Genomic DNA, 20,195 nt, shown 5'->3' with positions numbered 1-20,195 from the left:
GCCTGCTGGCATAGTGTGATCTCGTCCGACCTTTGTTGTACCTCGATCCCAAGGTAGTAACACAAGAGCCCTAGATCAGTCATCTTGAATAGCTCCTTCATTTGTAGCTTGAAGTTTGCAATCACCTCTTCGTCAGCTCCAGTTATCAACAGATCATCCACATAGATGCCCACTAAGAGACGATCCTTTCCATTACCTCGCTTATACATCGTATGCTCGAGTGGACTCTTCTCAAAACCTAGAGAAATCAATGTACTGTCAAGCTTGATGCTCCATGCCTGATAAGCTTGTCGTAGCCCGTACAACGCCTTGTGTAGCTTCAATACCTTGTGTTGCTCTCCTTCTTTGATATATCCCGGTGGTTGCTTCACATACAATTCTTCTTCTAACTCCCCAGCCAAAAACGTGAAGTTCACATCCATGTGATGTATCGTCCAACATTCTTGAGCCGCGAGAGCAATAAGTAGCCTCACCGAGTCCGTCCTTGCAACCGGAGAAAACACTTCTTTGATTTCCACACCTTGCTTTTGCACGTTTGCTTTAGCCACGAGCCTTGCTTTATGCTTCACCAAGTTTCCTTTGGCATCCTTCTTGACTTTGTACATCCACTTGAGCTCTATGGCACTATGTCCGTTGGGAAGATCCACGAGCTCACATACTTTGTTGTCTCGGATCGACCTCAACTCTTCATCCATAGCATGACGCCAACACTCTTCCATAATTGCTTCTTCAAAATTTTCCGGTTCCTCGATGTGCAAGCATCGTTGCCCTTTACTTTTCATCTTCACCGAATTTATTTGAAGCGCTTCCTCTGGATAGAGATTAAATAGGCGTCGTTCATGTGCTATTGGAGAAGCCACATATTCTTTTAAACTTGCCAAAGTTCTAATTTCTGGCGTTTCAAGACTTTCAAAGAACACACTTGCCCCTCCTCCAACGCTGCTTTCTAGGTTGAGTGCCCCTTGCAAAATTTCTAGGATTTTCTTCCCTTCTAGCCCTAGCCCTGGAGCTGCTGTATATAGCTCGTACTAGCCAACACCATCTGGCTTCTCCACTGTGCAGCACAAGCTAGTGAGCAAATCAGCCGCTTTCGTGCCTGCACAACTTGGGTTACTCCCACCTCTGTTCGATGCTCGACCAATAGCCGCATCAACTTGCTCGTTCGGCACAACGTCGGCTCCATGCGCTCGGGCATGCTGTCCACATGGGCTCTCCTCGTCCGGTCGATCTTCTAATGCAATAGATGCGTCCGTGCTCAGGATGTCCGCACAACACGAAGTTGCATTTTCCAACATCACGTATGTGCCAAGTTCGTGTGGGCTAAGTGAAGGTCGCCGCATTTCATGTTCTTCTATCGCGACGACTCCATCACATCCCACGCCGTGTTCTTTTGGCGACACATCTTCGCCGTCTTCCAGCGTGATCACACTGCCACACCTTATGTTATGGTATTCTGGCGTCATAACGTCACCTGTTTCTAGCGTGACCACACCATCACGCCCCGTGTCATGGTCTTCGGGCGCCATGTCTTCGCCTTCTTGCGTGACCACACCATCACGTCTTGTGTCATGGACTTCTGGTGCCACGACTTCGCCTGGGTGTATTGATGTGGGTGCACTCACCGGACTCATGTCCATATCATGATCATCTGGATCATCTTCGTCCACTAGTTCGCACATCAGAATCATATCCCCGTCGTCTCCTTCCTCAGCCATGAGCGCCTGTTGCTTCGGTGCTTCCTCGCAGTCAGCCTTGAAGTGACCGAGGAGGCCACACTTATGACATCTCACTTTTCTGATGTCAAACTTCCTCCTCGGTGGTGTAGGCGCATCCTCGTCGTCCGAGTCGGCGAAGTTCTTTCTCGCGGAGTGCTGCTTCCCCTTCCCCTTCTTCTTGCTGTTGCTCGTGGATCCGCCCTGCTGTTCTTTTGACAGGGCAATCCATTGCGCCTTTGTCAGCATCAGGTGCTCACTCGCCTCCGTGTCGCCGAAACTGAGACGAATTCTCTCGTCGTGGGCTTTGAACCTTCCGACAAGATCCTCGACCGTGAGAGTCTTTAGGTCGAGACATTGCTCGATCGACGTGACGATCTGGATGTAGCGCGCCGGCGAGGCGCGCAAAAATCGTCGAACGATCGCTACTTCTTCTAGATTTGAACCATAGCCGCGTATGCCGTTGACGAGGGTCTTGAGACGGGAGGCAAACTGATCAACCGTCTCGCTTTCCTCCATCTTCAGGCACTCGTAGCTTCTCATGAGGGACTGAAGGTGTGCTTCCTTGACACGGTCATGACCCTGGTGCAGGATCTTGATGGTCTCCCATGCCTCCTTCGCCGTTTTCTTTCCGACGAGGTGTTGCAGCACATCCTTCGGCATGGCGGAGTAGATCACCGTTAACGCCTGACGATCCGTCCGGTACTTTGCCGCGCCCTTCGCGTACTCGGCGTCGCCGGGATCGACAGCTTCCCAGAATTCCGCTCCCTCCATCGCGACCTCCATGTTCATTGCCCATAGTGCGTAGTCCTCTCGATCCAGCCGGGGGAATTGCGACACCTCCACCATCGGCATCGGTGCTCCTGCTCCCGCCACAACGATCTCCTTGCCCGGGTTCGACATGATCCTTCAATTGCTTTTCGAAGATCACGTCAATAAACCAAGCTCTAGATACCAATTGTTGACACAGACCCGTACACTGAGTACTTTTCGACGTACTCTGTACGACGTGATTCCGACGACCTACGCTTTCGGTCGTCAAACACACACGTAGTACTAAGCAAGCAAGCAGCCAGACAGGGAGCTGGATGGATCCTTTGGCTGATTAGCTAGCACGTACTTCACGTTACGCGCCAAACAACAAGCCGTCGGATTTACTATCGCTCGGAACTTACACGCTTGGCAGAGACAAAACACAAGGCGCCGTTGTATAGCAACAGGAGCGTGTCCCTCCTGAGATTTGTATTGCTTTGTTCACGATCTAATATTACAGGGATACTTGTACGTATATATAGTAGCTAACCAAGACAACTACTAATCCTATACCTACACGGTGACGGTTCCAAGTCCAAGCCGGACTAGGACTCGTGGTTAATTCCAACACCACCTTGTCTAAATGCATGCTCAAAGTCGAGTCCGTGTTTATTTTGACCACCCCTTCATCGGGCGGTTCCCAGCCATGTCCTGAAAGAATTAAGGCATGGACCTGGGGTACATCAAGTAATGCCAGGTCCTCTTGGATACGCTTGACCGAAGTGAATGGGTTGAGTTGTCCATCGTCATGTGTGACCCCTGTTTGTTGAGTGCCATATAGACTACATGATCGAGATCATCTGAGACCTCTCATTGTCAGAAAACTGCCCATCACAGAGAATATCCCGAAACCATGTATTTGGGTGCATGGGAGGTCTTCGGATGCCAAACAATGCATGCGCTTGTTCCCAAAACAATGTGGCATGAGAGCAATGCACTAGGGCGTGCATCAAATCCTCATCTACCGCAAGACAAACATTGCATCTACTCATATTCATGCTTCAAATTACCTACATCTCGCTCCTCATCTGATGATGGTACCCACACATGCTCAAATCTTTGCTCCAAGATAGCATGTGACCTCTTGGTTGGCCCTTTTCTGGGTTTATTCTTCTTTGTTGCTCCACCTGTTGGTTCCTGTTGCTGCCCCACCTGCTCCTCTTCCCCTTCCTCAACCTTCTCCTCTTCCTCAACTTGCTCCTCTTCCTCAACATGCTCCTCCTCATCTTCTTCCCCATACACTTCATCCACATGAGTGTCTCCTTCAAAATGACGTAGTGGGTGCTCTCTCTGGCTCCTCATGCTTAGTTGCCTTCCTATGTTTCCTAAATTTGTCAATTTTTGTTCTCCTCTTTAACTTCATTAGTGTCTCCAGCTCATCCAAATCATCCTACTCCATAGCATCATCTAAAGCTACACCCCAGTTTGTGCTCTGTTGTGTGGAGATGAACTGTGGTGGTTGTGGCTGCTTTTGTTTCTTGAATTTTTCTAGTGATCTGAATAAAACACCAGAAGGATTGACTTCATAGACATGTTTTTCTCCAATTTGACTCAAAGAAACCTGATATCCATAAAGATAGCTTGAATTTAAATCCGCAGGTCTTGGATCAGTGGCCCTAATCACTGTCACGTTAACTATAGTCTGATCTTTATTAGCAATATGGTCACGCATTTCATCCAACTTCTCATCATCACAAATTTCTTCCAATCCTGCGATACCAACACCAGGATTCCCCACAAAGTAAATTTAATCATTCAGCCCATATCGCCGTGTCTTTATTACTCCTACAAAATTGCAATAAATGATGTGTGAAAGGCAGATTGATCTCTCCAAGTTGTCCCTGTCAAGAAAGTGCATTCTAACTTGCCAAACAACATCATCCAAAGTAGATAGCAAGAAAAAGCAACAATTAGTATGAAAGTTAAAATATTTTTGTTCTAATTTGCTATAATTCTTAAATTAACAGTACCTCATGAGAATGCCAAATCATTATATTAGCCTCTGTTCTAATATATTCTTAAATACTCAAACTAACAGTGCCAAAAAATCAACTCTGATTAACAGTAAAAATAAAGAAATTCCTATGACAATGACTTAACTGAATATTAGTTAACTGAATTTTGAACACTATCTTAACTGAATGTTCTCACTACTCTAATTAGCTAGCTTCATTGAGTATTTGAACACTACCAACATATCTAATAAACAACACATATCCCAAATTAGAATAAGCCTAACCCTAACCCTAGAAATCAATCGAAACTAGGTCAGATGAAGATGGAAACTTACTAGATGTTGCCAAATGACGAGCCCCACTCGTGGCTTTCCGTTGGATTATCCTTCATGGCCCTGGGCCCAAGATCTAGCCTCCGCGAATCCGAGTGAGTGCTAGGTGCTAGGGCTGGGGCTGCTGTCCGAAGGGGTGCCGGGGTTTGAGCTACCGCAGAGATCCGCCTTCAGTGGCATATCATCTCCGCCGCCGCGAGCAGGACCGCCAAAGTCACCCCCGATGCTCGTCGTAGCCATGTCTGAGAGGAGATGGTGCGGGGGACGGAAAGAGATAGGAGGGAGAGAAGGCGGGGAGGGAAAGAGGCAAGAAAAAGAGTGGCCCGCCCGACGCACGGCGTTAAATGGCTGAGTCAGTTGAACAGTGTCGTGACGTCGATTAAAACGGACCCCACATGTTGTAATCCTACTTTAAACGGCTGAACCGAGCTACTAGGTTTTATTTTCCAAAAAATAGCTTGAAATTAGTGGTTTTGGCATAAAAGTATAGACTTGTGGTTCCTATAATCTTAACATGTTTTCTGCAATAACTGGAGAAATGGCACAACATTCTTATACATGAACAGTACATAAGTACAATAACTCCACATCCTTATTGTGTACGTCGCCGTTTGATCGCGTGGGATTCTAGCTGGATCCCTAGCTTAATTAGTTCACCCTGGAGCAGCTGAGCCTGACCTGCCCCTGTGCCCCGGTGAGCGGGCTGATGTTCGGTGGGGAGGCCGAGGTGGCGGGGCACGGGGCGGGAGGAGTAGGCATCGATGGCGGAGGACCGGCGGTGGCGGGGCGCGGGTTGGGAGGAGGATGCGTCGACGGTTTGGGAGAGGAAGAGGCTACGATCGTGGGTGGGAAGGGGTGTTTACGTTAGCGACGATAGTAACGGGTGGGGTGTTTTCATTAGCGTTTCGTTAACAACGAAGTTACACCGTTGATTACATGATTAGACGGTTGAGATTGTGATTTGGATCTGCCCTCTCGTGCTTTTATTAGTAGAGATTACTTAACTGAATTTTGAACACTATCTTAAGTGAATTTTGAACACTATCTTAACTGAATTTTCTCAGTGCTCTAATTAGCTAGCTTCATTGAGTATTTGAACACTACCAACATATCTAATTAACAACACATATGCCCAAATGAGAATAAGCCCAACAAATCAACCCTAACCCTAGAAATCAATCGAAACTAGGTCAAATTAAGATGGAAACTTACTAGATGCCGCCGAATGACGAGCCCCACTCGTGGCTTTCCATTGGATTATCCACTAGTGGGGACGGGGCCTTTAGCCCCGGCCCGTAAGGGGCTTTAGTCCCGGTTCACCAACCGGGACTAAAGGCCTAACCTTTTCGTCTCGGCCCTCTTACACGCCGGGACTAAAGGTGCTCCACGTGGGCGCCTCGTAGCGCCCCAGGGGCAGGCCCTTTAGTCCCGGTTCGTTACAAGGACCGCGACTAAAGATTTTCAGATTTTGCTTATTTTTGGTTTTTTTTGAATGAAATTATTTTTGGGTTTTAGGGTTTTAGGGTTTAGGTGTTCGGGAGATTAACGTGATGCCTCGTTTGGTGTTCGGAAATTAGTTTTCATATAATTTAAATAGAAATAATTATGCATATATATATATATATATATATATATATATATATAAGATTAACTTATCTTACAAGCGATCATATATATACAATTATATGGAGATCTGAATTATCGGGACTAGAGCCCGTATATTCGATTACATGGACGAACATCAGTAATGGCCTTTAGCTACACTAAATCGTCCTTTGTCTTCTATAGCTTCCGTCCTCAGAAATCCCGCAAGCTCCTCTGCAACAGCAATCGCGCGTTGCTCTGGTAGGACCTTCGTCCTCATGGTCGTGTGCTACATAAGAAGAGGAGATGAATATGAATATCAATCATGATAACAAAGAATGACAGGTAAAAATAGAGCTGTGAATGTTCATTGCTTACGTCGAATCTGTGATCCTTGAACTCAGAGGTAAACGTGCGAATGGTCTCGCAAACATAGTATCCGCATAGATGCGTTCCCCGTGGCTGTTGGTCGCACTTTACGAGAATAGAATATATATAATCAAAATAATGATCTAGCATCATAAATATATTGAAAATTAATAGAAGTATATCATACTACTACTTACCTGAGCCGCTCTAAAGGTCAGCTTCTCAGGCTCGATACCGGGAGTCACGCACTTGAACCGCTTCCAAACCCTGCCCGGCAAGGATAATGATTTGCTAAGTTTTTCATTAATTGATATATCAGAAAATCATCGAAAGAGACCGATAGAGCGCAAGAATGATTAAAATTACCCTTGGAGCATGTCCTGCAGGATTTGGAACTGTTCCAAGGGTCTCGATAATGGGTCGAAGGCATCAACTCTTCCCTTATCAATTTGAATGTCCAACAGAATCCAATGGAAGCTGCACATGTATATATATATATATATATGTGTGTGTGTGTGTGTGTGTGTGTGTGTGTGTGTGTGTGTCAGTAACTTATCAATTACACTTATAAGTGAATGGACACAACAGAGTAAAGACCCTCACCTGAAGTTGTATGGAAACAGTATGTGGTCACAGAAATTTTGATCTATTAGAAACCTTAGAAGGTTTTCCCCCGTCTCCTTGGGATAATTAGTTAGCGTCGCTATATGTATTTTATTTGGGTCAATAAACCCAATATTTAGGATGCTCTTACTTTTACACTCCAGAATCTTCATTCTGCATAATAGAGTACAAGTTATATATAGACAATGAATTGAAATAAATAAACAAGTTATATGTAGACAACGAATTGAAAAACTTACAGACAATAGCAACTCATAAGCGATTTGTCGAGGGCGTCGCCATTGTACATCTGGAAGAGTTTATCAAAGTCGATATGGATTTCTTCGGAGCGGCCGTAGTACTCCCGTGGGACACTCAGCACGATCATCGTTCTCCCATTCTTTGATTCACTTAAGTACCATTTATGCAAGTAACACATATTTGTTGGCAGATCATCTTTGCTGACCAAAGGCTCTCCCATGACAAACTGTGGCTTAGGGGCTACCACAGCCTTGGGTATCCTGTCGTCTTGGGAAGCCAGCAAATCTTCAACCGAGATACCACATTCATCCGCCAACTCCTTTGCTTTTTAAAAAGCTTGCCCCTGCACCGGAGGGGGAACATTCTCGGTTAACACCTTGAGGGGTGGGATGGACTGTTTGGCCTGTTGTCCAAGCTGAGGAACGTCTGATTTTTTCTTGCTTGTAGTTGAACTTGATTTGCTCCCACTTGCACTTGCACGTGAGCTGCTCTTTTTCACTTCCTTCTGCAATGTGCGTGTATAGTCATCAGGCTTATAGTGTAAGTCATACTGTGATGGAGTGGTTATGAAGTCTTTTGCCTATGCTATGTGCTTCTCGGTGTATTCCGGGCGGGGCTCGGGTTCCTTCCTTTTCATCTGCGCATCATGTTGTTCCTTTGCTATCCTGGCGTTTTCCTTGGGGGTACGATCATAAGGTCTGATAGGAAGATTAGCATGAGGTACCTTTGGGAGGGGCAACAGTTTGCGCTTTGGGGAGCTCTGTCGCTTAGAAATCATCGACGGAGCGTTCTTGCTGGCACGCTTCCGCTTAGTATCATGTGCAGGCGGTGGCGGAGACGGACGACCCAAGTACGGCGGCGGCGATCGAGATGGACTCGTGTTGTGTTGGCCGACGTCATGTGGAGGGCTTGGAGGTAATGGAGGTGTAGGTGACCTGTGACGACTCGGAGGCGGTGTTGTCCTTGGGGCCGAGCCTGGAAGCTTGATGTAGTTCTTGTACCATAGAATGACTCCACCCAGTACTTCTCCGAGTGTCCTCTCATCTTCGGGTCCAGCTATGTCGAGCTCCATATCATTAAACCCCGTCATGATTTCATCCACCCCGACTTTAGCAAAGCCAGCTGGAATCTCACGGCCATGCCAGCGTGCATCAGGGCCAGAAGGTAAAGCTTGTCCGACGGCCACCTTCATGGATATGTTCTTGAATTTATGATGGAGTTCACATGATGTTGACTCCTTGATTTCATCCACGGGGTGGCCGGGACCGCCCTCTATCATTCTTCGTTCATCGTCGGGCGGGGCCTCAGATTCAGCCACGCTGCTTTTCCACTTAGATGGGGCGCCGGTAATATCAAGTGCAGGATCTTCCTGGCGTGGTACTCCTCTAAGCTCATCAATCTGCTTCTGTTGCTCGTTAATCCTGGCAAGCAACTAGTTGAACTTGTCATTCTCCTCATCCTGCTGCCGCTTCTTTGCTCTCTCTCGGCTTCTGTAAGTGTCTTGGTATCTGGCAAACCCAAGCCACCACGGGTAAGAAGGACCGAAGCCTCGCGTTCGTCCTCCATGTTCGTCATTGCCGAGGACCAGTGTGAGCAAATCTTTATCTCTATCTGGAGTGAACTTTCTTTGTCCCTCCTTAATTTCTTTCACTATCCTTTTCCAATTCTCCCTGGGTATCCTAATATCGTCATTGCAGATGAGGTCCCCTGTTGTTTCATCGTACGACCCACCATGCGCAAGGAACCAATTTCTTGCTCTCAATTCCCACTCAACACGGAGTGGTTCAGGTACGACGCCTTTATCTATCAGATCTTGCTCTTTCTTATCCCACTTTGGGATGGCAGTCTCATAGCCCCCTGGCCCCAGCTTGTGGTGATATTTCTTCTTGTCGGCATTTATCTTGTTCTTTTCTGATAATGCCTGGGCATCTTCTGACTACTTGTACTCTTGAAATGCCTTCCAGTGATTCGCCTGCTTGGCTAGATACCCCTCGAATGCTGGCACTTTCTGTGTCTTCAGATAGTTTTTCCATAGCTTCTTCTTCCAGCTACGGAACAGTTCGGCCATCTTCTTCAGAGTCCACTGCTTGATTTTGGCCCTCAGTTTGTCTGCGGCGTCTTCATTCTCACATTCTGCCAGGTTGAAATGTGACACGAGATCATTCCAAAGATTATCTTTGTACCTTTCGGCGACATAGTCACAATCGGCTGCCCCTTTGCGCTTGTTCCACTCCCGAACGCTGATCGGGACGTGATCCCTAAGGAGAACTCCGCATTGCTTCTTGAATGTGTCAGCAGCATTCTTAGGAAGCTTGGGTTCGCCCGTAGGAAATATCACCTCAAATGTGTAATGCGTCCGTGCATCCAACTTTCTAGCCGGGCCTCGTTTCGTAGTTTTGCTCGATGTGGAGGCCTAAGAGGGAGAAACATTCGTCAAATGAATGTATATGTATACAATATAGATCTATCTCCAATATTTTTCACATATTACAAGTGATTGTCGAACTTCATATGTATACCTCGCCGGACTTCTCCTCTTCACCGGCTTCTCCAACAGTGGAGCTATCACCTTCTCCGTCATTGGACCTATCTCCTGCCCCATCGGCTTCATCTTCGTGTCGCTCGACCTCCATTCCAACGTCATGGTTTAGATATGACGACGGAGATTCAGCTGGTTCAACGTCGGGGCCGTCTTTGATTATATCTTCGAGAAGTTCTTCCTCTTCGAGGTTCCTGATATGTGGATCCATAGTTATGCAAAAAACGGATTCTCTTAACCTTTGTACCAAAAAAGAATTATTCTATCAGGAACTCCGTTCCAAAACAACTTAAGTCCCGGGTCGTGGCTCCACCCGGGACTCCTAGATTTCTGCATAGTATTCAAAGTAGGAGTACTTTTCCAATTTGAGCATTCAATAAGCAAAACCAAATCGTAAAATAAAGTAGTATTCAAATTATCATGCATTCAATTATAAGCTAATACATCATCACTTTTGTCCGTACATCGTCGAATATTATCACTAATACTCCTCGAATACTATCATACATATAGCATCACTAATACATCTAGAACCGTAGCGCCCGACGGGTATCGGCGCGGGCGGTGGACACCCAAAGAGAAGGAACCATCACAGGATCATAGCTCCAGTGAGATCCTCGAAGAACCTGCCAGGTATGCTCGAACCTGCCCTCCAACGCAACCATGTAGCGACGGACGTGCTCATCCTCCTTGCTGACACGGTGACGTACCACCTCCGCGGTGTCCGGAAGCCTCGGCACCCTCACTGGCCCACGCGACCGCCACCAAAAAAGGATCGGGTCAACGACGGGCTGGCTCCTCACCAACCTACGCCCCCCGGAAGGTAGCACCTCCCAATACCAGCCGGGCGGAGCCCAGTTCCGGACAGGGCCCCTCTCATCAAGCAGGTGTCCTCCGCCGAGTCGACGACGAGGATGCGGGATAGGCATCGTAAAATGAACTAAAAAAATAAAATAGTTCTATTAATTTTCTTGCTAAAAATAAACTATTAACACTTAAGCATATAAAATAACAAAATTAAACTATTAACACTTAAGCATATACAATAGCAAAATTAAGCAATAATCTAAGAAACACTATTAACACTTAAGCATATACACTATTCAATAGCAAAATTCCTCCTCTTCTTTTTCTTCTCCTCCTCTTCTTTTCTTCTCTTCTCCTCCTCTTCTTTTCTTCTTTTCTTATACACTATACACTATATACACTATAGCAAAATTCCTCCTCTCCTTATACACTATACACTATATACACTATACACTTAAGCATATACACTATACAATATACACTTTTTCTTCTTTTCTTCTCATCCTCTTCTTATTTTCATTTTTCCTAATCTTATTTTCTTATTTTTGTTCATATTTCTTCTTCTTGTAACCCTAACCTAATTCTAAATATTACTAACCCTAATAATCTAGCACAAACCTAATAACAATAGGAATTAAATGACAAAAAAAATCTTTTTCTTTTTTTCTTTTTTTCTTCTCCTTTTTCTTCTTTTCTTCTCCTTTTTCTTCCTTTCTTCTCCTTTTTCTTCTTCTCTTCTCCTTTTTCTTCTTTTCTTCTATACTGGCCGGAGTGTTGGGGAGGAGGGGGCGGGGGGCTTACCGGCCGGATGTGTCGACGGCGCGCGGCGAGGAGGACGGTGCGGAGGACGGCGCGACGGCGAGGAGCATGACGCGACGGCTAGGAGGACGGCGAGGAGGACGGCGCGACGGCGAGGAGGACGACGCGACGACGACGAGGACGGCAGGCGGGGCGAGCAGGATGGCGTGCAGCCTCACGGTGCCGGTTAGTTCGTCGTTGTGCCGCGCCGGGCAGGAGAACGAGAGGAAGAAGAAGAGAAATGGACGAATTGGGTTGAAAATTTTCGAAGTCCTGCTTATATAGGTGGATCTATAGTCCCGGTGCGTGGCTCGGGCCGGGACTAAAGACCCCCTTTAGTCCCGGGTGGAGCCATGACCCGGGACTAAAGGCCTCTTTTCGGGCAGACCAAGAGGCGGGAAGCAGGGGGTCTTTAGTCCCGGTGCGTGGCTCCAGCCGGGACTAGAGGGTGTCTTTAGTCCCGGGGCATGGCTCCACCCGGGAGTAAAGCCCCTCCTCGGCTGCACGATAAGTTTAGTCCCACCTCGCCCAGCGAGGGGGACTAACACTTGTTTATAAGCCCCGTCGCAGCTTGTCCATCGAGCTCCTCTCTAAAGAAGGCTTACGGGCCTAAACTTACTGAAAATTGAAACTATATTCGAAATTGTGGATAAAATTCAATCTGAATTCAAAGTGAATTCAGGTTGAATTTTGTCCATGATTTCTCATATAGTTTCAATTTTTTTCTATTTTCAAAATTAATTATTTTGACTATCCAAACTATTAACTTATTTTGTTATTTTCAATTAAAAACTATGTTTATTAAAAATTCTTTTTGCATATTTGAGAATTTGACAAAACTATGATAATGAAAAGTGTTTCAAATTGAATAAATAATTCAAAACTATCTTCTATTTTCATAATTAATAATTTTGACTATCCAAACTATTATCTATTTTGTTATTTTCAATTAAAAACTATGTTTATTAAAAATTCTTTTTGCATATTTGAGAATTTGACAAAACTATGATAATGAAAAGTGTTTGAAATTGAATAAATAATGCAAAACTATTTTCTATTTTCATAATTAATAATTTTTACTATCCAAACTATTATCTATTTTGTTATTTTCAATTAAAAACTATGTTTATTAAAAATTCTTTTTGCATATTTGAGAATTTGACAAAACTATGATAATGAAAAGTGTTTCAAATTGAATAAATAATGCAAAACTATTTTCTATTTTCATAATTAATAATTTTGACTATCCAAACTATTATCTATTTTGTTATTTTCAATTAAAAACTATGTTTATTAAAAATTCTTTTTGCATATTTGAGAATTTGACAAAACTATGATAATGAAAAGTGTTTCAAATTGAATAAATAATGCAAAACTAATTTTTATTTTCATAATTAATAATTTTGACTATCCAAACTATTATCTCTCGAAGTAGCAGGGTTTCGAACGAGAACTCATCTCTTACAAAGGAATTTCATTTTTTTGAACTTATTTGAACTCCATACTTTTTGTGTGTTCAAAATGCACCATTCAAAGGCACATCACAAAATTTCAACAATTTCCGACTTCATTTGGTATTCTTCGTGCATTTTCTTTTTTTTTTGAGCTAGTTGACCCTGAAATTGAAAAGCACTACAAATGAACTCTGAAAATGTTGAAAGTTGGCATGGTATTATCATTTCACCCACATAGCATGTGTTAAAAAGTTGAGAGGGCTACGACACAAACTGGATGCAGTTCGTGTACAAAACTGACAATCTCTCTCGAAGTAGCAGGGTTTCGAATGAGAACTCATCTCTTACAAAGGGATTTCATTTTTTTGAACTTATTTGAACTCCATACTTTTTGTGTGTTCAGAATGCACCATTCAAAGGCACATCACAAAATGGACAATATCTCTCGAAGTAGAAGTGACCCCCACAATAAGAGACGTCATTCTTCTTCTCTCATATATGATGGACACTAGCTCACCTGATTTTTCAACCGTCGATGATGGTCGCTACTTCTACTTCCCCTAGTGCATAACCAATATCTAGCACAAGGAGAAGAAGGAGAAGCGACCCCCACAACAAAAGTGGTTCCGCGGCACGCCACGTGGTTCCGCTGCACACCACGTGGTACCGCTGCACGCCACGTGGGACTAATGGTCTTTCATTTTTAAATGATTGTTTTAATCAAAAACAGATCTGTTACAAAAGGGATTTCATTTTTTGAACTTATTTGAACTGAAGACTTTTTGTATATATATGTGGTCGAAATGCATGATACCATAAAGTTAGAAAGGGCTAAACCATTCAAAAGTAGCAAATGAAGTTAGAAAGGGCTAAACCATTCAAATTTGGAAACTATAATGGCACAAACAGAAACTAGACATATATAAATTGGTCCAAGAAGTACATGATACTAGTCCAAACAGTACATAATAATAGCTACCATAGATATATATACAAGTGTTCGACATTCAGAACACTACTCGTCTGAATCATCTAAATCAGAATGTCCACGTTCCTCGAGGTGACGCTGGCCATAGTTGACGACTCGAATCTTGCGGTACAACTCGTATGAAACGTATGCATCTTTTGCTGCATACTCAATGTTGATATCATCAAGTGAGCCCTTCTCCCAAAGTTTGTGCTGATACTTTGGGAAACTGGTCTTCATAACACCATATGACTCGTCGATCAAGGCAACTGCCATATGAGCCATCGAAGTCCTGTCATGTCGAAGCCTGAATATCGTTTGGAGATCAACGAGGCAACCAGTTGGTATCTCAATACCGAAGTTGTGCCTCATCTTCAGCTTGTCGTTCCTTATGTCAACGGAAGCAAAAGTGATGCCGCTGCGAAGGAACTCCATGAGTTCTGGACAATGTTTGTCACTCCTGCAACAGAAACAAATTAAAATGGAACAAATGTTACATACTGCTGCAATAAGGAAAATGTTTCACTACAACTAAAGAGAAACTTATCTTTAGGATTCAAATAGAACATATGCAATGGAACCTAGAGAGATCACTATAGCTATCCAATGGAACCTAGAGAGATCTCTAGCTATATGCAATTTTCATGACCATGACATGTCATATTGCTATCCAATGGAACCTAGAGAGATCACTAGCTATATTCAATTTTCATAACCTTGGATCAAAGAACACCGCATAAATTGTATCACTACAACTATGTTTTCAATGGAACATATTGAACCAATCAGATTTTTCAGATTATGGAACACTATTCCAATCAGATTGTGTTCCCTTCAACTAATCAAAATTGTTTCACTACAACTATTTGAAGCGAACCAACTATGATTCCAATGGAACATATTAAACACTAGTTGATTCTAATACGATTTTTCAGATTATGGAACACTATTCCAATCAGATTGTGTTCCCCTTCAACTAATCAAAATTGTTTCACTACAACTATTTGAAGGGAACCAACTATGATTCCAATGGAACATATTAAACACTAGTTGATTCTAATACGATTTTTCAGATTATGGAACACTATTCCAATCAGATTGTGCTCCCCTTCAACTAATCAAAATTGTTCCACTACAACTATTTGAAGGGAACCAACTATGGTTCCACTGAAAATATTAAACACTAGTTGATTCTAATACGATTTTTCAGATTATGGAACACTATTCCAATTAGATTGTGCTCCCCTTCAACTAATCAAAATTGTTTCACTACAACTATTTGAAGGGAACCAACTATGATTCCAATGGAACATATTAAACACTAGTTGATTCTAATACGAATTTTCAGATTATGGAACACTATTCCAATTAGATTGTGCTCCCCTTCAACTAATCAAAATTGTTTCACTACAACTATTTGAAGGGAACCAACTATGATTGAAACAAATAAACTTACAGTGTCATTATCTTGGATCAAAGAAAGCCTCAAAACTTACCTCGCCCATTGGAAGATCAAGACATGGCGTGCACACAGTTGGATGACGGCAACACCGTGTTGATCGGCCGTGTACTCCAGATCAAGCCCCAAGAACTTCTCATGATCCGCTGCGTGGTCAAACCATCGTTCCTTCAACCGTTGAAGAAAAACGGCACCTCCCTGCTCAGGTTCGTGTACACGACACGGAGCTTGGTCGTGCCATGCGCGACCACCTCATGAAAGCTAGTTGGCATGGTGGAAGAAGAGAAGGGAAGAAGAGAGGAGAATAACAGAGAGGACGACGCGAGAGAGAAGAAGAACAGAGAAATGGTGAGTGTACGCTTCGGTTCGTGCTTTTCATCGCGCGAAACGACGCGGGATGCAAACCGTTTGGGCCTTTAGTCCCGGATTGAGCCACCAACCGGGACTAAAGAGATATACCAAACGGTTGCCACCACTACGGCAGGCCACGTGTTAGGCCTTTAGTCCCGGGTTGAGCCACCAACCGGGACTAAAGAGGTATACCAACGGTCGCCACCACTACGGCAGGCCACGTGTTAGTCCTTTAGTCCCGGGTTGAGCCACCAACCGGGACTAAAGGGGGATACGAACGGTTGCCACCACCACTGCCCGCCGCGTAGCCCTTTAGTCCCGGTTTGGGACACGAACCGGGACTAAAGGCTCCTTACGGGCCGGGACTAAATCCTCGAGGGAGGCATTGAGAATTGGGGCGACGTGGCCGGGCCTTTAGTCCCGGCCCAGAGGCAGGCCGGGACTAAATGGTCCAGGCCAAATGCCCGTTTTCTACTAGTGATCCTTCATGGCCCTAGGCCCAAAGATCTAGCCTCCGCAAATTCGAGCGAGTGCTAGGGGCTGGGGCTGGGGCTGCTGTCCGAAGGGGCGCCGGGGTTTGAGCTGCCGTAGAGATTCGCCTCCGATGGCGGATCATCTCTTTGGGGCTGCTGTCTGTGAGAGGAGATGGTGCGGGGAAGGGAAAGAGATAGGAAGGAGAGCAGGCGGGGAGCGAAAGAGACAAGAAAGAGAGCGGCCCGCCCGGCGCACGGCGTCAAAACGGCGTTAAACGGCTCGGTCGAATGAACAGGATCGTCACGTCGACTAAAGTGGATCCCACATGTCATAATCCTACTTTAAACGGCTGAAGCGAACGACTAGGGTTTTTTGCAAAAAAAACTTGAAATTAGTGGTTTTGGCATAAAATTGTAGACTTGTGGTTCTTACAATCCTAACAAGTTTTCTGCAATTAACTCCAGAAATGACACAACGTTCTTGTACATGAACAGTACACAAATACAATAACTCCACATCCTTATTGTGTACGTCGCCGTTTGATCGCCCGGGATTCTAGCTGGATCCCTAGCTTAATTAGTTCACCCTGGAGCAGCTGAGCCTGACCTGCCCCTGCGCCCCGGTGAGCGGGCTGATGTTCCCCATCTTCACCATGGCCGCCGCGAAGTCCCTGTTCAACTGCGTCGACGCCGACGAGTACGTCCGCACCAGGCCGGCGGTGCGTCCGTCGTTGATCAGAACCTGGTCGGAGTGCAGGAGCCCCTTCTGTGACATCAGGTTGCGGTAGTACACGTTGTCGAATGCGTTGGGCGTCGTCGTGTCCAGCGGTGCCAGGGTGCTGTCGCCGGACCCGGTCGGCCGGGGGCAGTTGGCCTTGAGAGATGTCGCGAAGGCCGTCTCGATGTTGGTCTCGTTGTAGAGCCTGTCCCGGAAGTTCTGGCACTGCGCCTGCCCGATGGTGTGGGCGCCGGAGAGGGCGACCATGTCGGTCACGCTGAGCCCCTTGGCGGCGAAGTTGGCGGTGAGGTTGGCGATGTCGAAGGACGGCGGCGGCAGGTCGCTGTTGGCCAGCGACATGCTCGCGGTCGTCGAGTCCCTCCTCCCCAGGGGAACGGTCCACGAAGGGCCTCCCAGCTGAAACAATTAACACAGAACCAAGTTACTCCTAGTACTTAATTCTATGGTCGCGTGCGTTCAGCGAATTGACTGCAGTCGATCGATCTTACGGCGACGACGGAGTCGCGGGCGGCGACGGCGAGGATGTCGGCGCAGGAGACAGTCTGCGCGCACACGGCTTCCACCTGCGCCTTGATGTTGTCGATGACGTTCATGCCTCGAATGGAGCCGGCGTTGGGACCTGCCCCCTGCTCGCCGGTGAAGGTGGCCGTGTCGCTCAGCAGTACGGACGCGTCGCAGCCCTGATCCATCGATCGTCATACACATAAGAATTAAGAAGTTACTTCCATCAACATAGATCCAGTTCATTCTAATTCTGTTACGAGTTGATTTGAACCGAAGAATTGAGAAGTCATTGTCAAAAAAGAGAGTTGAAAAGTCAGATTGATTAGAATGGCCATGCATGCATGCATGCTCTAGAGTAATCCTCCTTTTCTAAAAAAAATGCATGCTTTTTGATACTGCAATGGCTTTGACGATAGTGTGATTAACTGGTTAATATAGGACTAGGAGACCTACTTAATTAAGTACTAGCACTAGCAGTAAGTAAAGGGACTTGCTTGGACAAAGCAGTCGTGGAAATGCAGCCTGAGCAGCGACGCTCCCATGCGGCGCTCACTCCTCACGGCGGCCGTCACACCCCTCCTGATGATAGCCAGCGCCCTGGGGCACGACCTCCCGTAGAACCTCGGCGAAAGCTGCGCCGAGGCCGATGCCGCCAGGCACAGGAGCAACAACACTGACAGAGAAGAGGCCATTGCCAGCACTATACTTCTGTGTGCAAGCTGACACTAATCCTGTTCAGATTAAAGCTCTAAGCAATGGCCTGCGTTAACATGACCACATACACCCGTTTATATATAGCTGACAATTCAAGCGATCGTGCATCCCGTGACAGTCCATTTGGTGCGTAACATGACAACAGGTACTGAAAATTTTGGTTGGTATAGTGTTCGTAGTGCAACGCAACAATGAATAATGCGAAATCTATTGGGTAGCTAGTAGTCTAGGGTTGTGATAGAGGAGGCACCACAAGCTCACAGCACTTATCGTAACTCACCAAATAGTTGGGAATATTAGTTGGTTAGCCCTGGCAGTGTTCACCAATGCAATGTATACGCCGCTTGCAGACCTGCCAAATTCTTCTTTTTCTTTTCTTTTTTGCGGGTGTGACCTGACTTCTTTGGGCTAGAGTGTGTCGTTGCCCAAGCTGTTATCTGTGGTTGAACTTGTATGTTGGTTATATGAACCGTTATTTTATGTATAAAGCGAGGCAAAAACTTATTTTAAATACGAGAGATGTGACCTGCCAAGTTGTTCAGCTGTTAAAGGCACCAATGCTGCACGACCCAATACATTTTCTGCATAAACACAATCACACAAGATATTTGCATGAATCAGAAGCTAGCATTACTGTGTCCGGCAGAAATCGTTCCTCCACCTAATAGAGTACATGTCGTTGTTAACGGGTAGCATGTCAGCCATGCAAAATTTGTCCTGGACGTCAAATTCTCTACTATAAAGGTTGATAATTAGTTTTTTTGAAACGAGACAAAAGACTTTCATATTCATTGAATAAGGAGAAGAGTGTGTTCACAATGGCGTACATCCGCAAAAACAGAAAAATTATACAAGCCTACTCTCGCAGCATTTCGTCCCGTGTGCATGCAGTGTGCTGTCACCCTGTCACACACTCACACGTCGACTTCCAACTGCTAATGGTACTCATATATACGGGGCTAGTGAACAGTCCCAACATTTAAGATGTTTGTAAGTTCTTCTTTTCGCTGGGGTAAGATGTTTATAAGTTAAGATTGCCAATTATCTCAGAACGGACGTTTGGCTCTCGGCCTCTATGGAGGCCTTTTTAAAAAAGAAATCAAAATTCAAACTTTTCGGTGTCAAAAAATGTGAAAAATGTTGTGTAAGTAAAAATGATGTTATGTGTATGTGTCTAAAATTTTAGAATGAAAAACCTTGAAATGCTACATGTACAAATAATATAAATTCATGGTCTAGGAGGATGAATAGTGTGATGTGTTAAAAAATTCAAATTTGTGTTTTTTCACAGCTCTCATTTTAACTTATTTTGCCTTCAAAATTTACACACACGTGTGTTATGTCTTCATGTATATCATTGTTTTCTTTAGAATTTTTTGAACCGTAAAAAATATAAATTTGATGAAATTTGATTTTTTTTTCAAAACCAAGCTCCATGGAGCTCGGCTTCCAAATACATATTCACAATTAGTTGCACTAAGAGCATCTAGAACCGGACATACCTCATATCTGTCTCAAACTTCCGGATAGATCGATCGATCACTGACCGGTCATAAAATTTCGACCCAGCCAAACCCCACAAATGTGTCTCAAACGCTCGGGCTGACCGGCACCACACATATCCAGCCCAAATATGAGGATATGGGGGAGTGGGACCGGTCGAGGGGCGGGGAGGAGGCTTGAAATTGAGAGGGAGTAGATCTAGTTGGAGACGCAAGAGGCGGCGATCAAATGAAAACTCTAGAAGGCCAAGACATTTGG

General features: G+C 45.1%; 1 protein-coding gene across 2 annotated transcripts; it reads right to left on the bottom strand.

The window, feature by feature from the left end:
* Nucleotides 1–5,434: 5,434 nt before the first annotated feature.
* LOC123424726 (peroxidase 70-like) lies at nt 5,435–18,487 on the bottom strand. Of its 2 annotated transcripts, XM_045108400.1 has the most exons (4): nt 18,215–18,481; nt 17,705–17,896; nt 17,085–17,612; nt 5,435–5,490 (listed from the first exon to the last, which is right to left on the bottom strand). In XM_045108400.1, the coding sequence occupies exons 1-4, from the start codon at nt 18,410–18,412 to the stop codon at nt 5,461–5,463; spliced, it is 948 nt and encodes a 315-aa protein (XP_044964335.1). In that variant the 5' UTR covers nt 18,413–18,481; the 3' UTR covers nt 5,435–5,460. The 2 variants fall into 2 exon arrangements, with proteins under 2 accessions (XP_044964335.1, XP_044964334.1); XM_045108399.1 differs by lacking the exon at nt 5,435–5,490 and having other exon boundaries at nt 16,864–17,612; nt 18,215–18,487.
* Between the last annotated feature and the right edge of the window lie 1,708 nt (nt 18,488–20,195).

Source organism: Hordeum vulgare, chromosome 2H, assembly GCF_904849725.1.
Source record: "Hordeum vulgare subsp. vulgare chromosome 2H, MorexV3_pseudomolecules_assembly, whole genome shotgun sequence".
Taxonomy (NCBI): domain Eukaryota; kingdom Viridiplantae; phylum Streptophyta; class Magnoliopsida; order Poales; family Poaceae; genus Hordeum; species Hordeum vulgare.
This window is presented reverse-complemented; position numbering and strand designations above follow the sequence as displayed.

What these genes read in the sequence shown, in the direction of transcription:
- LOC123424726 (XM_045108399.1), bottom strand. Translation starts at nt 18,412, where the DNA reads ATGGCCTCTTCTCTGTCAGTGTTGTTGCTCCTGTGCCTGGCGGCATCG. An exon ending in TCCACGACTGCTTTGTCCAA is followed by an intron (nt 17,897 to 18,214) that starts GCAAGTCCCTTT and finishes TCGATGGATCAG; the next exon opens with GGCTGCGACGCGTCCGTACT. An exon ending in CCCGCGACTCCGTCGTCGCC is followed by an intron (nt 17,613 to 17,704) that starts GTAAGATCGATC and finishes TAATTGTTTCAG; the next exon opens with CTGGGAGGCCCTTCGTGGAC.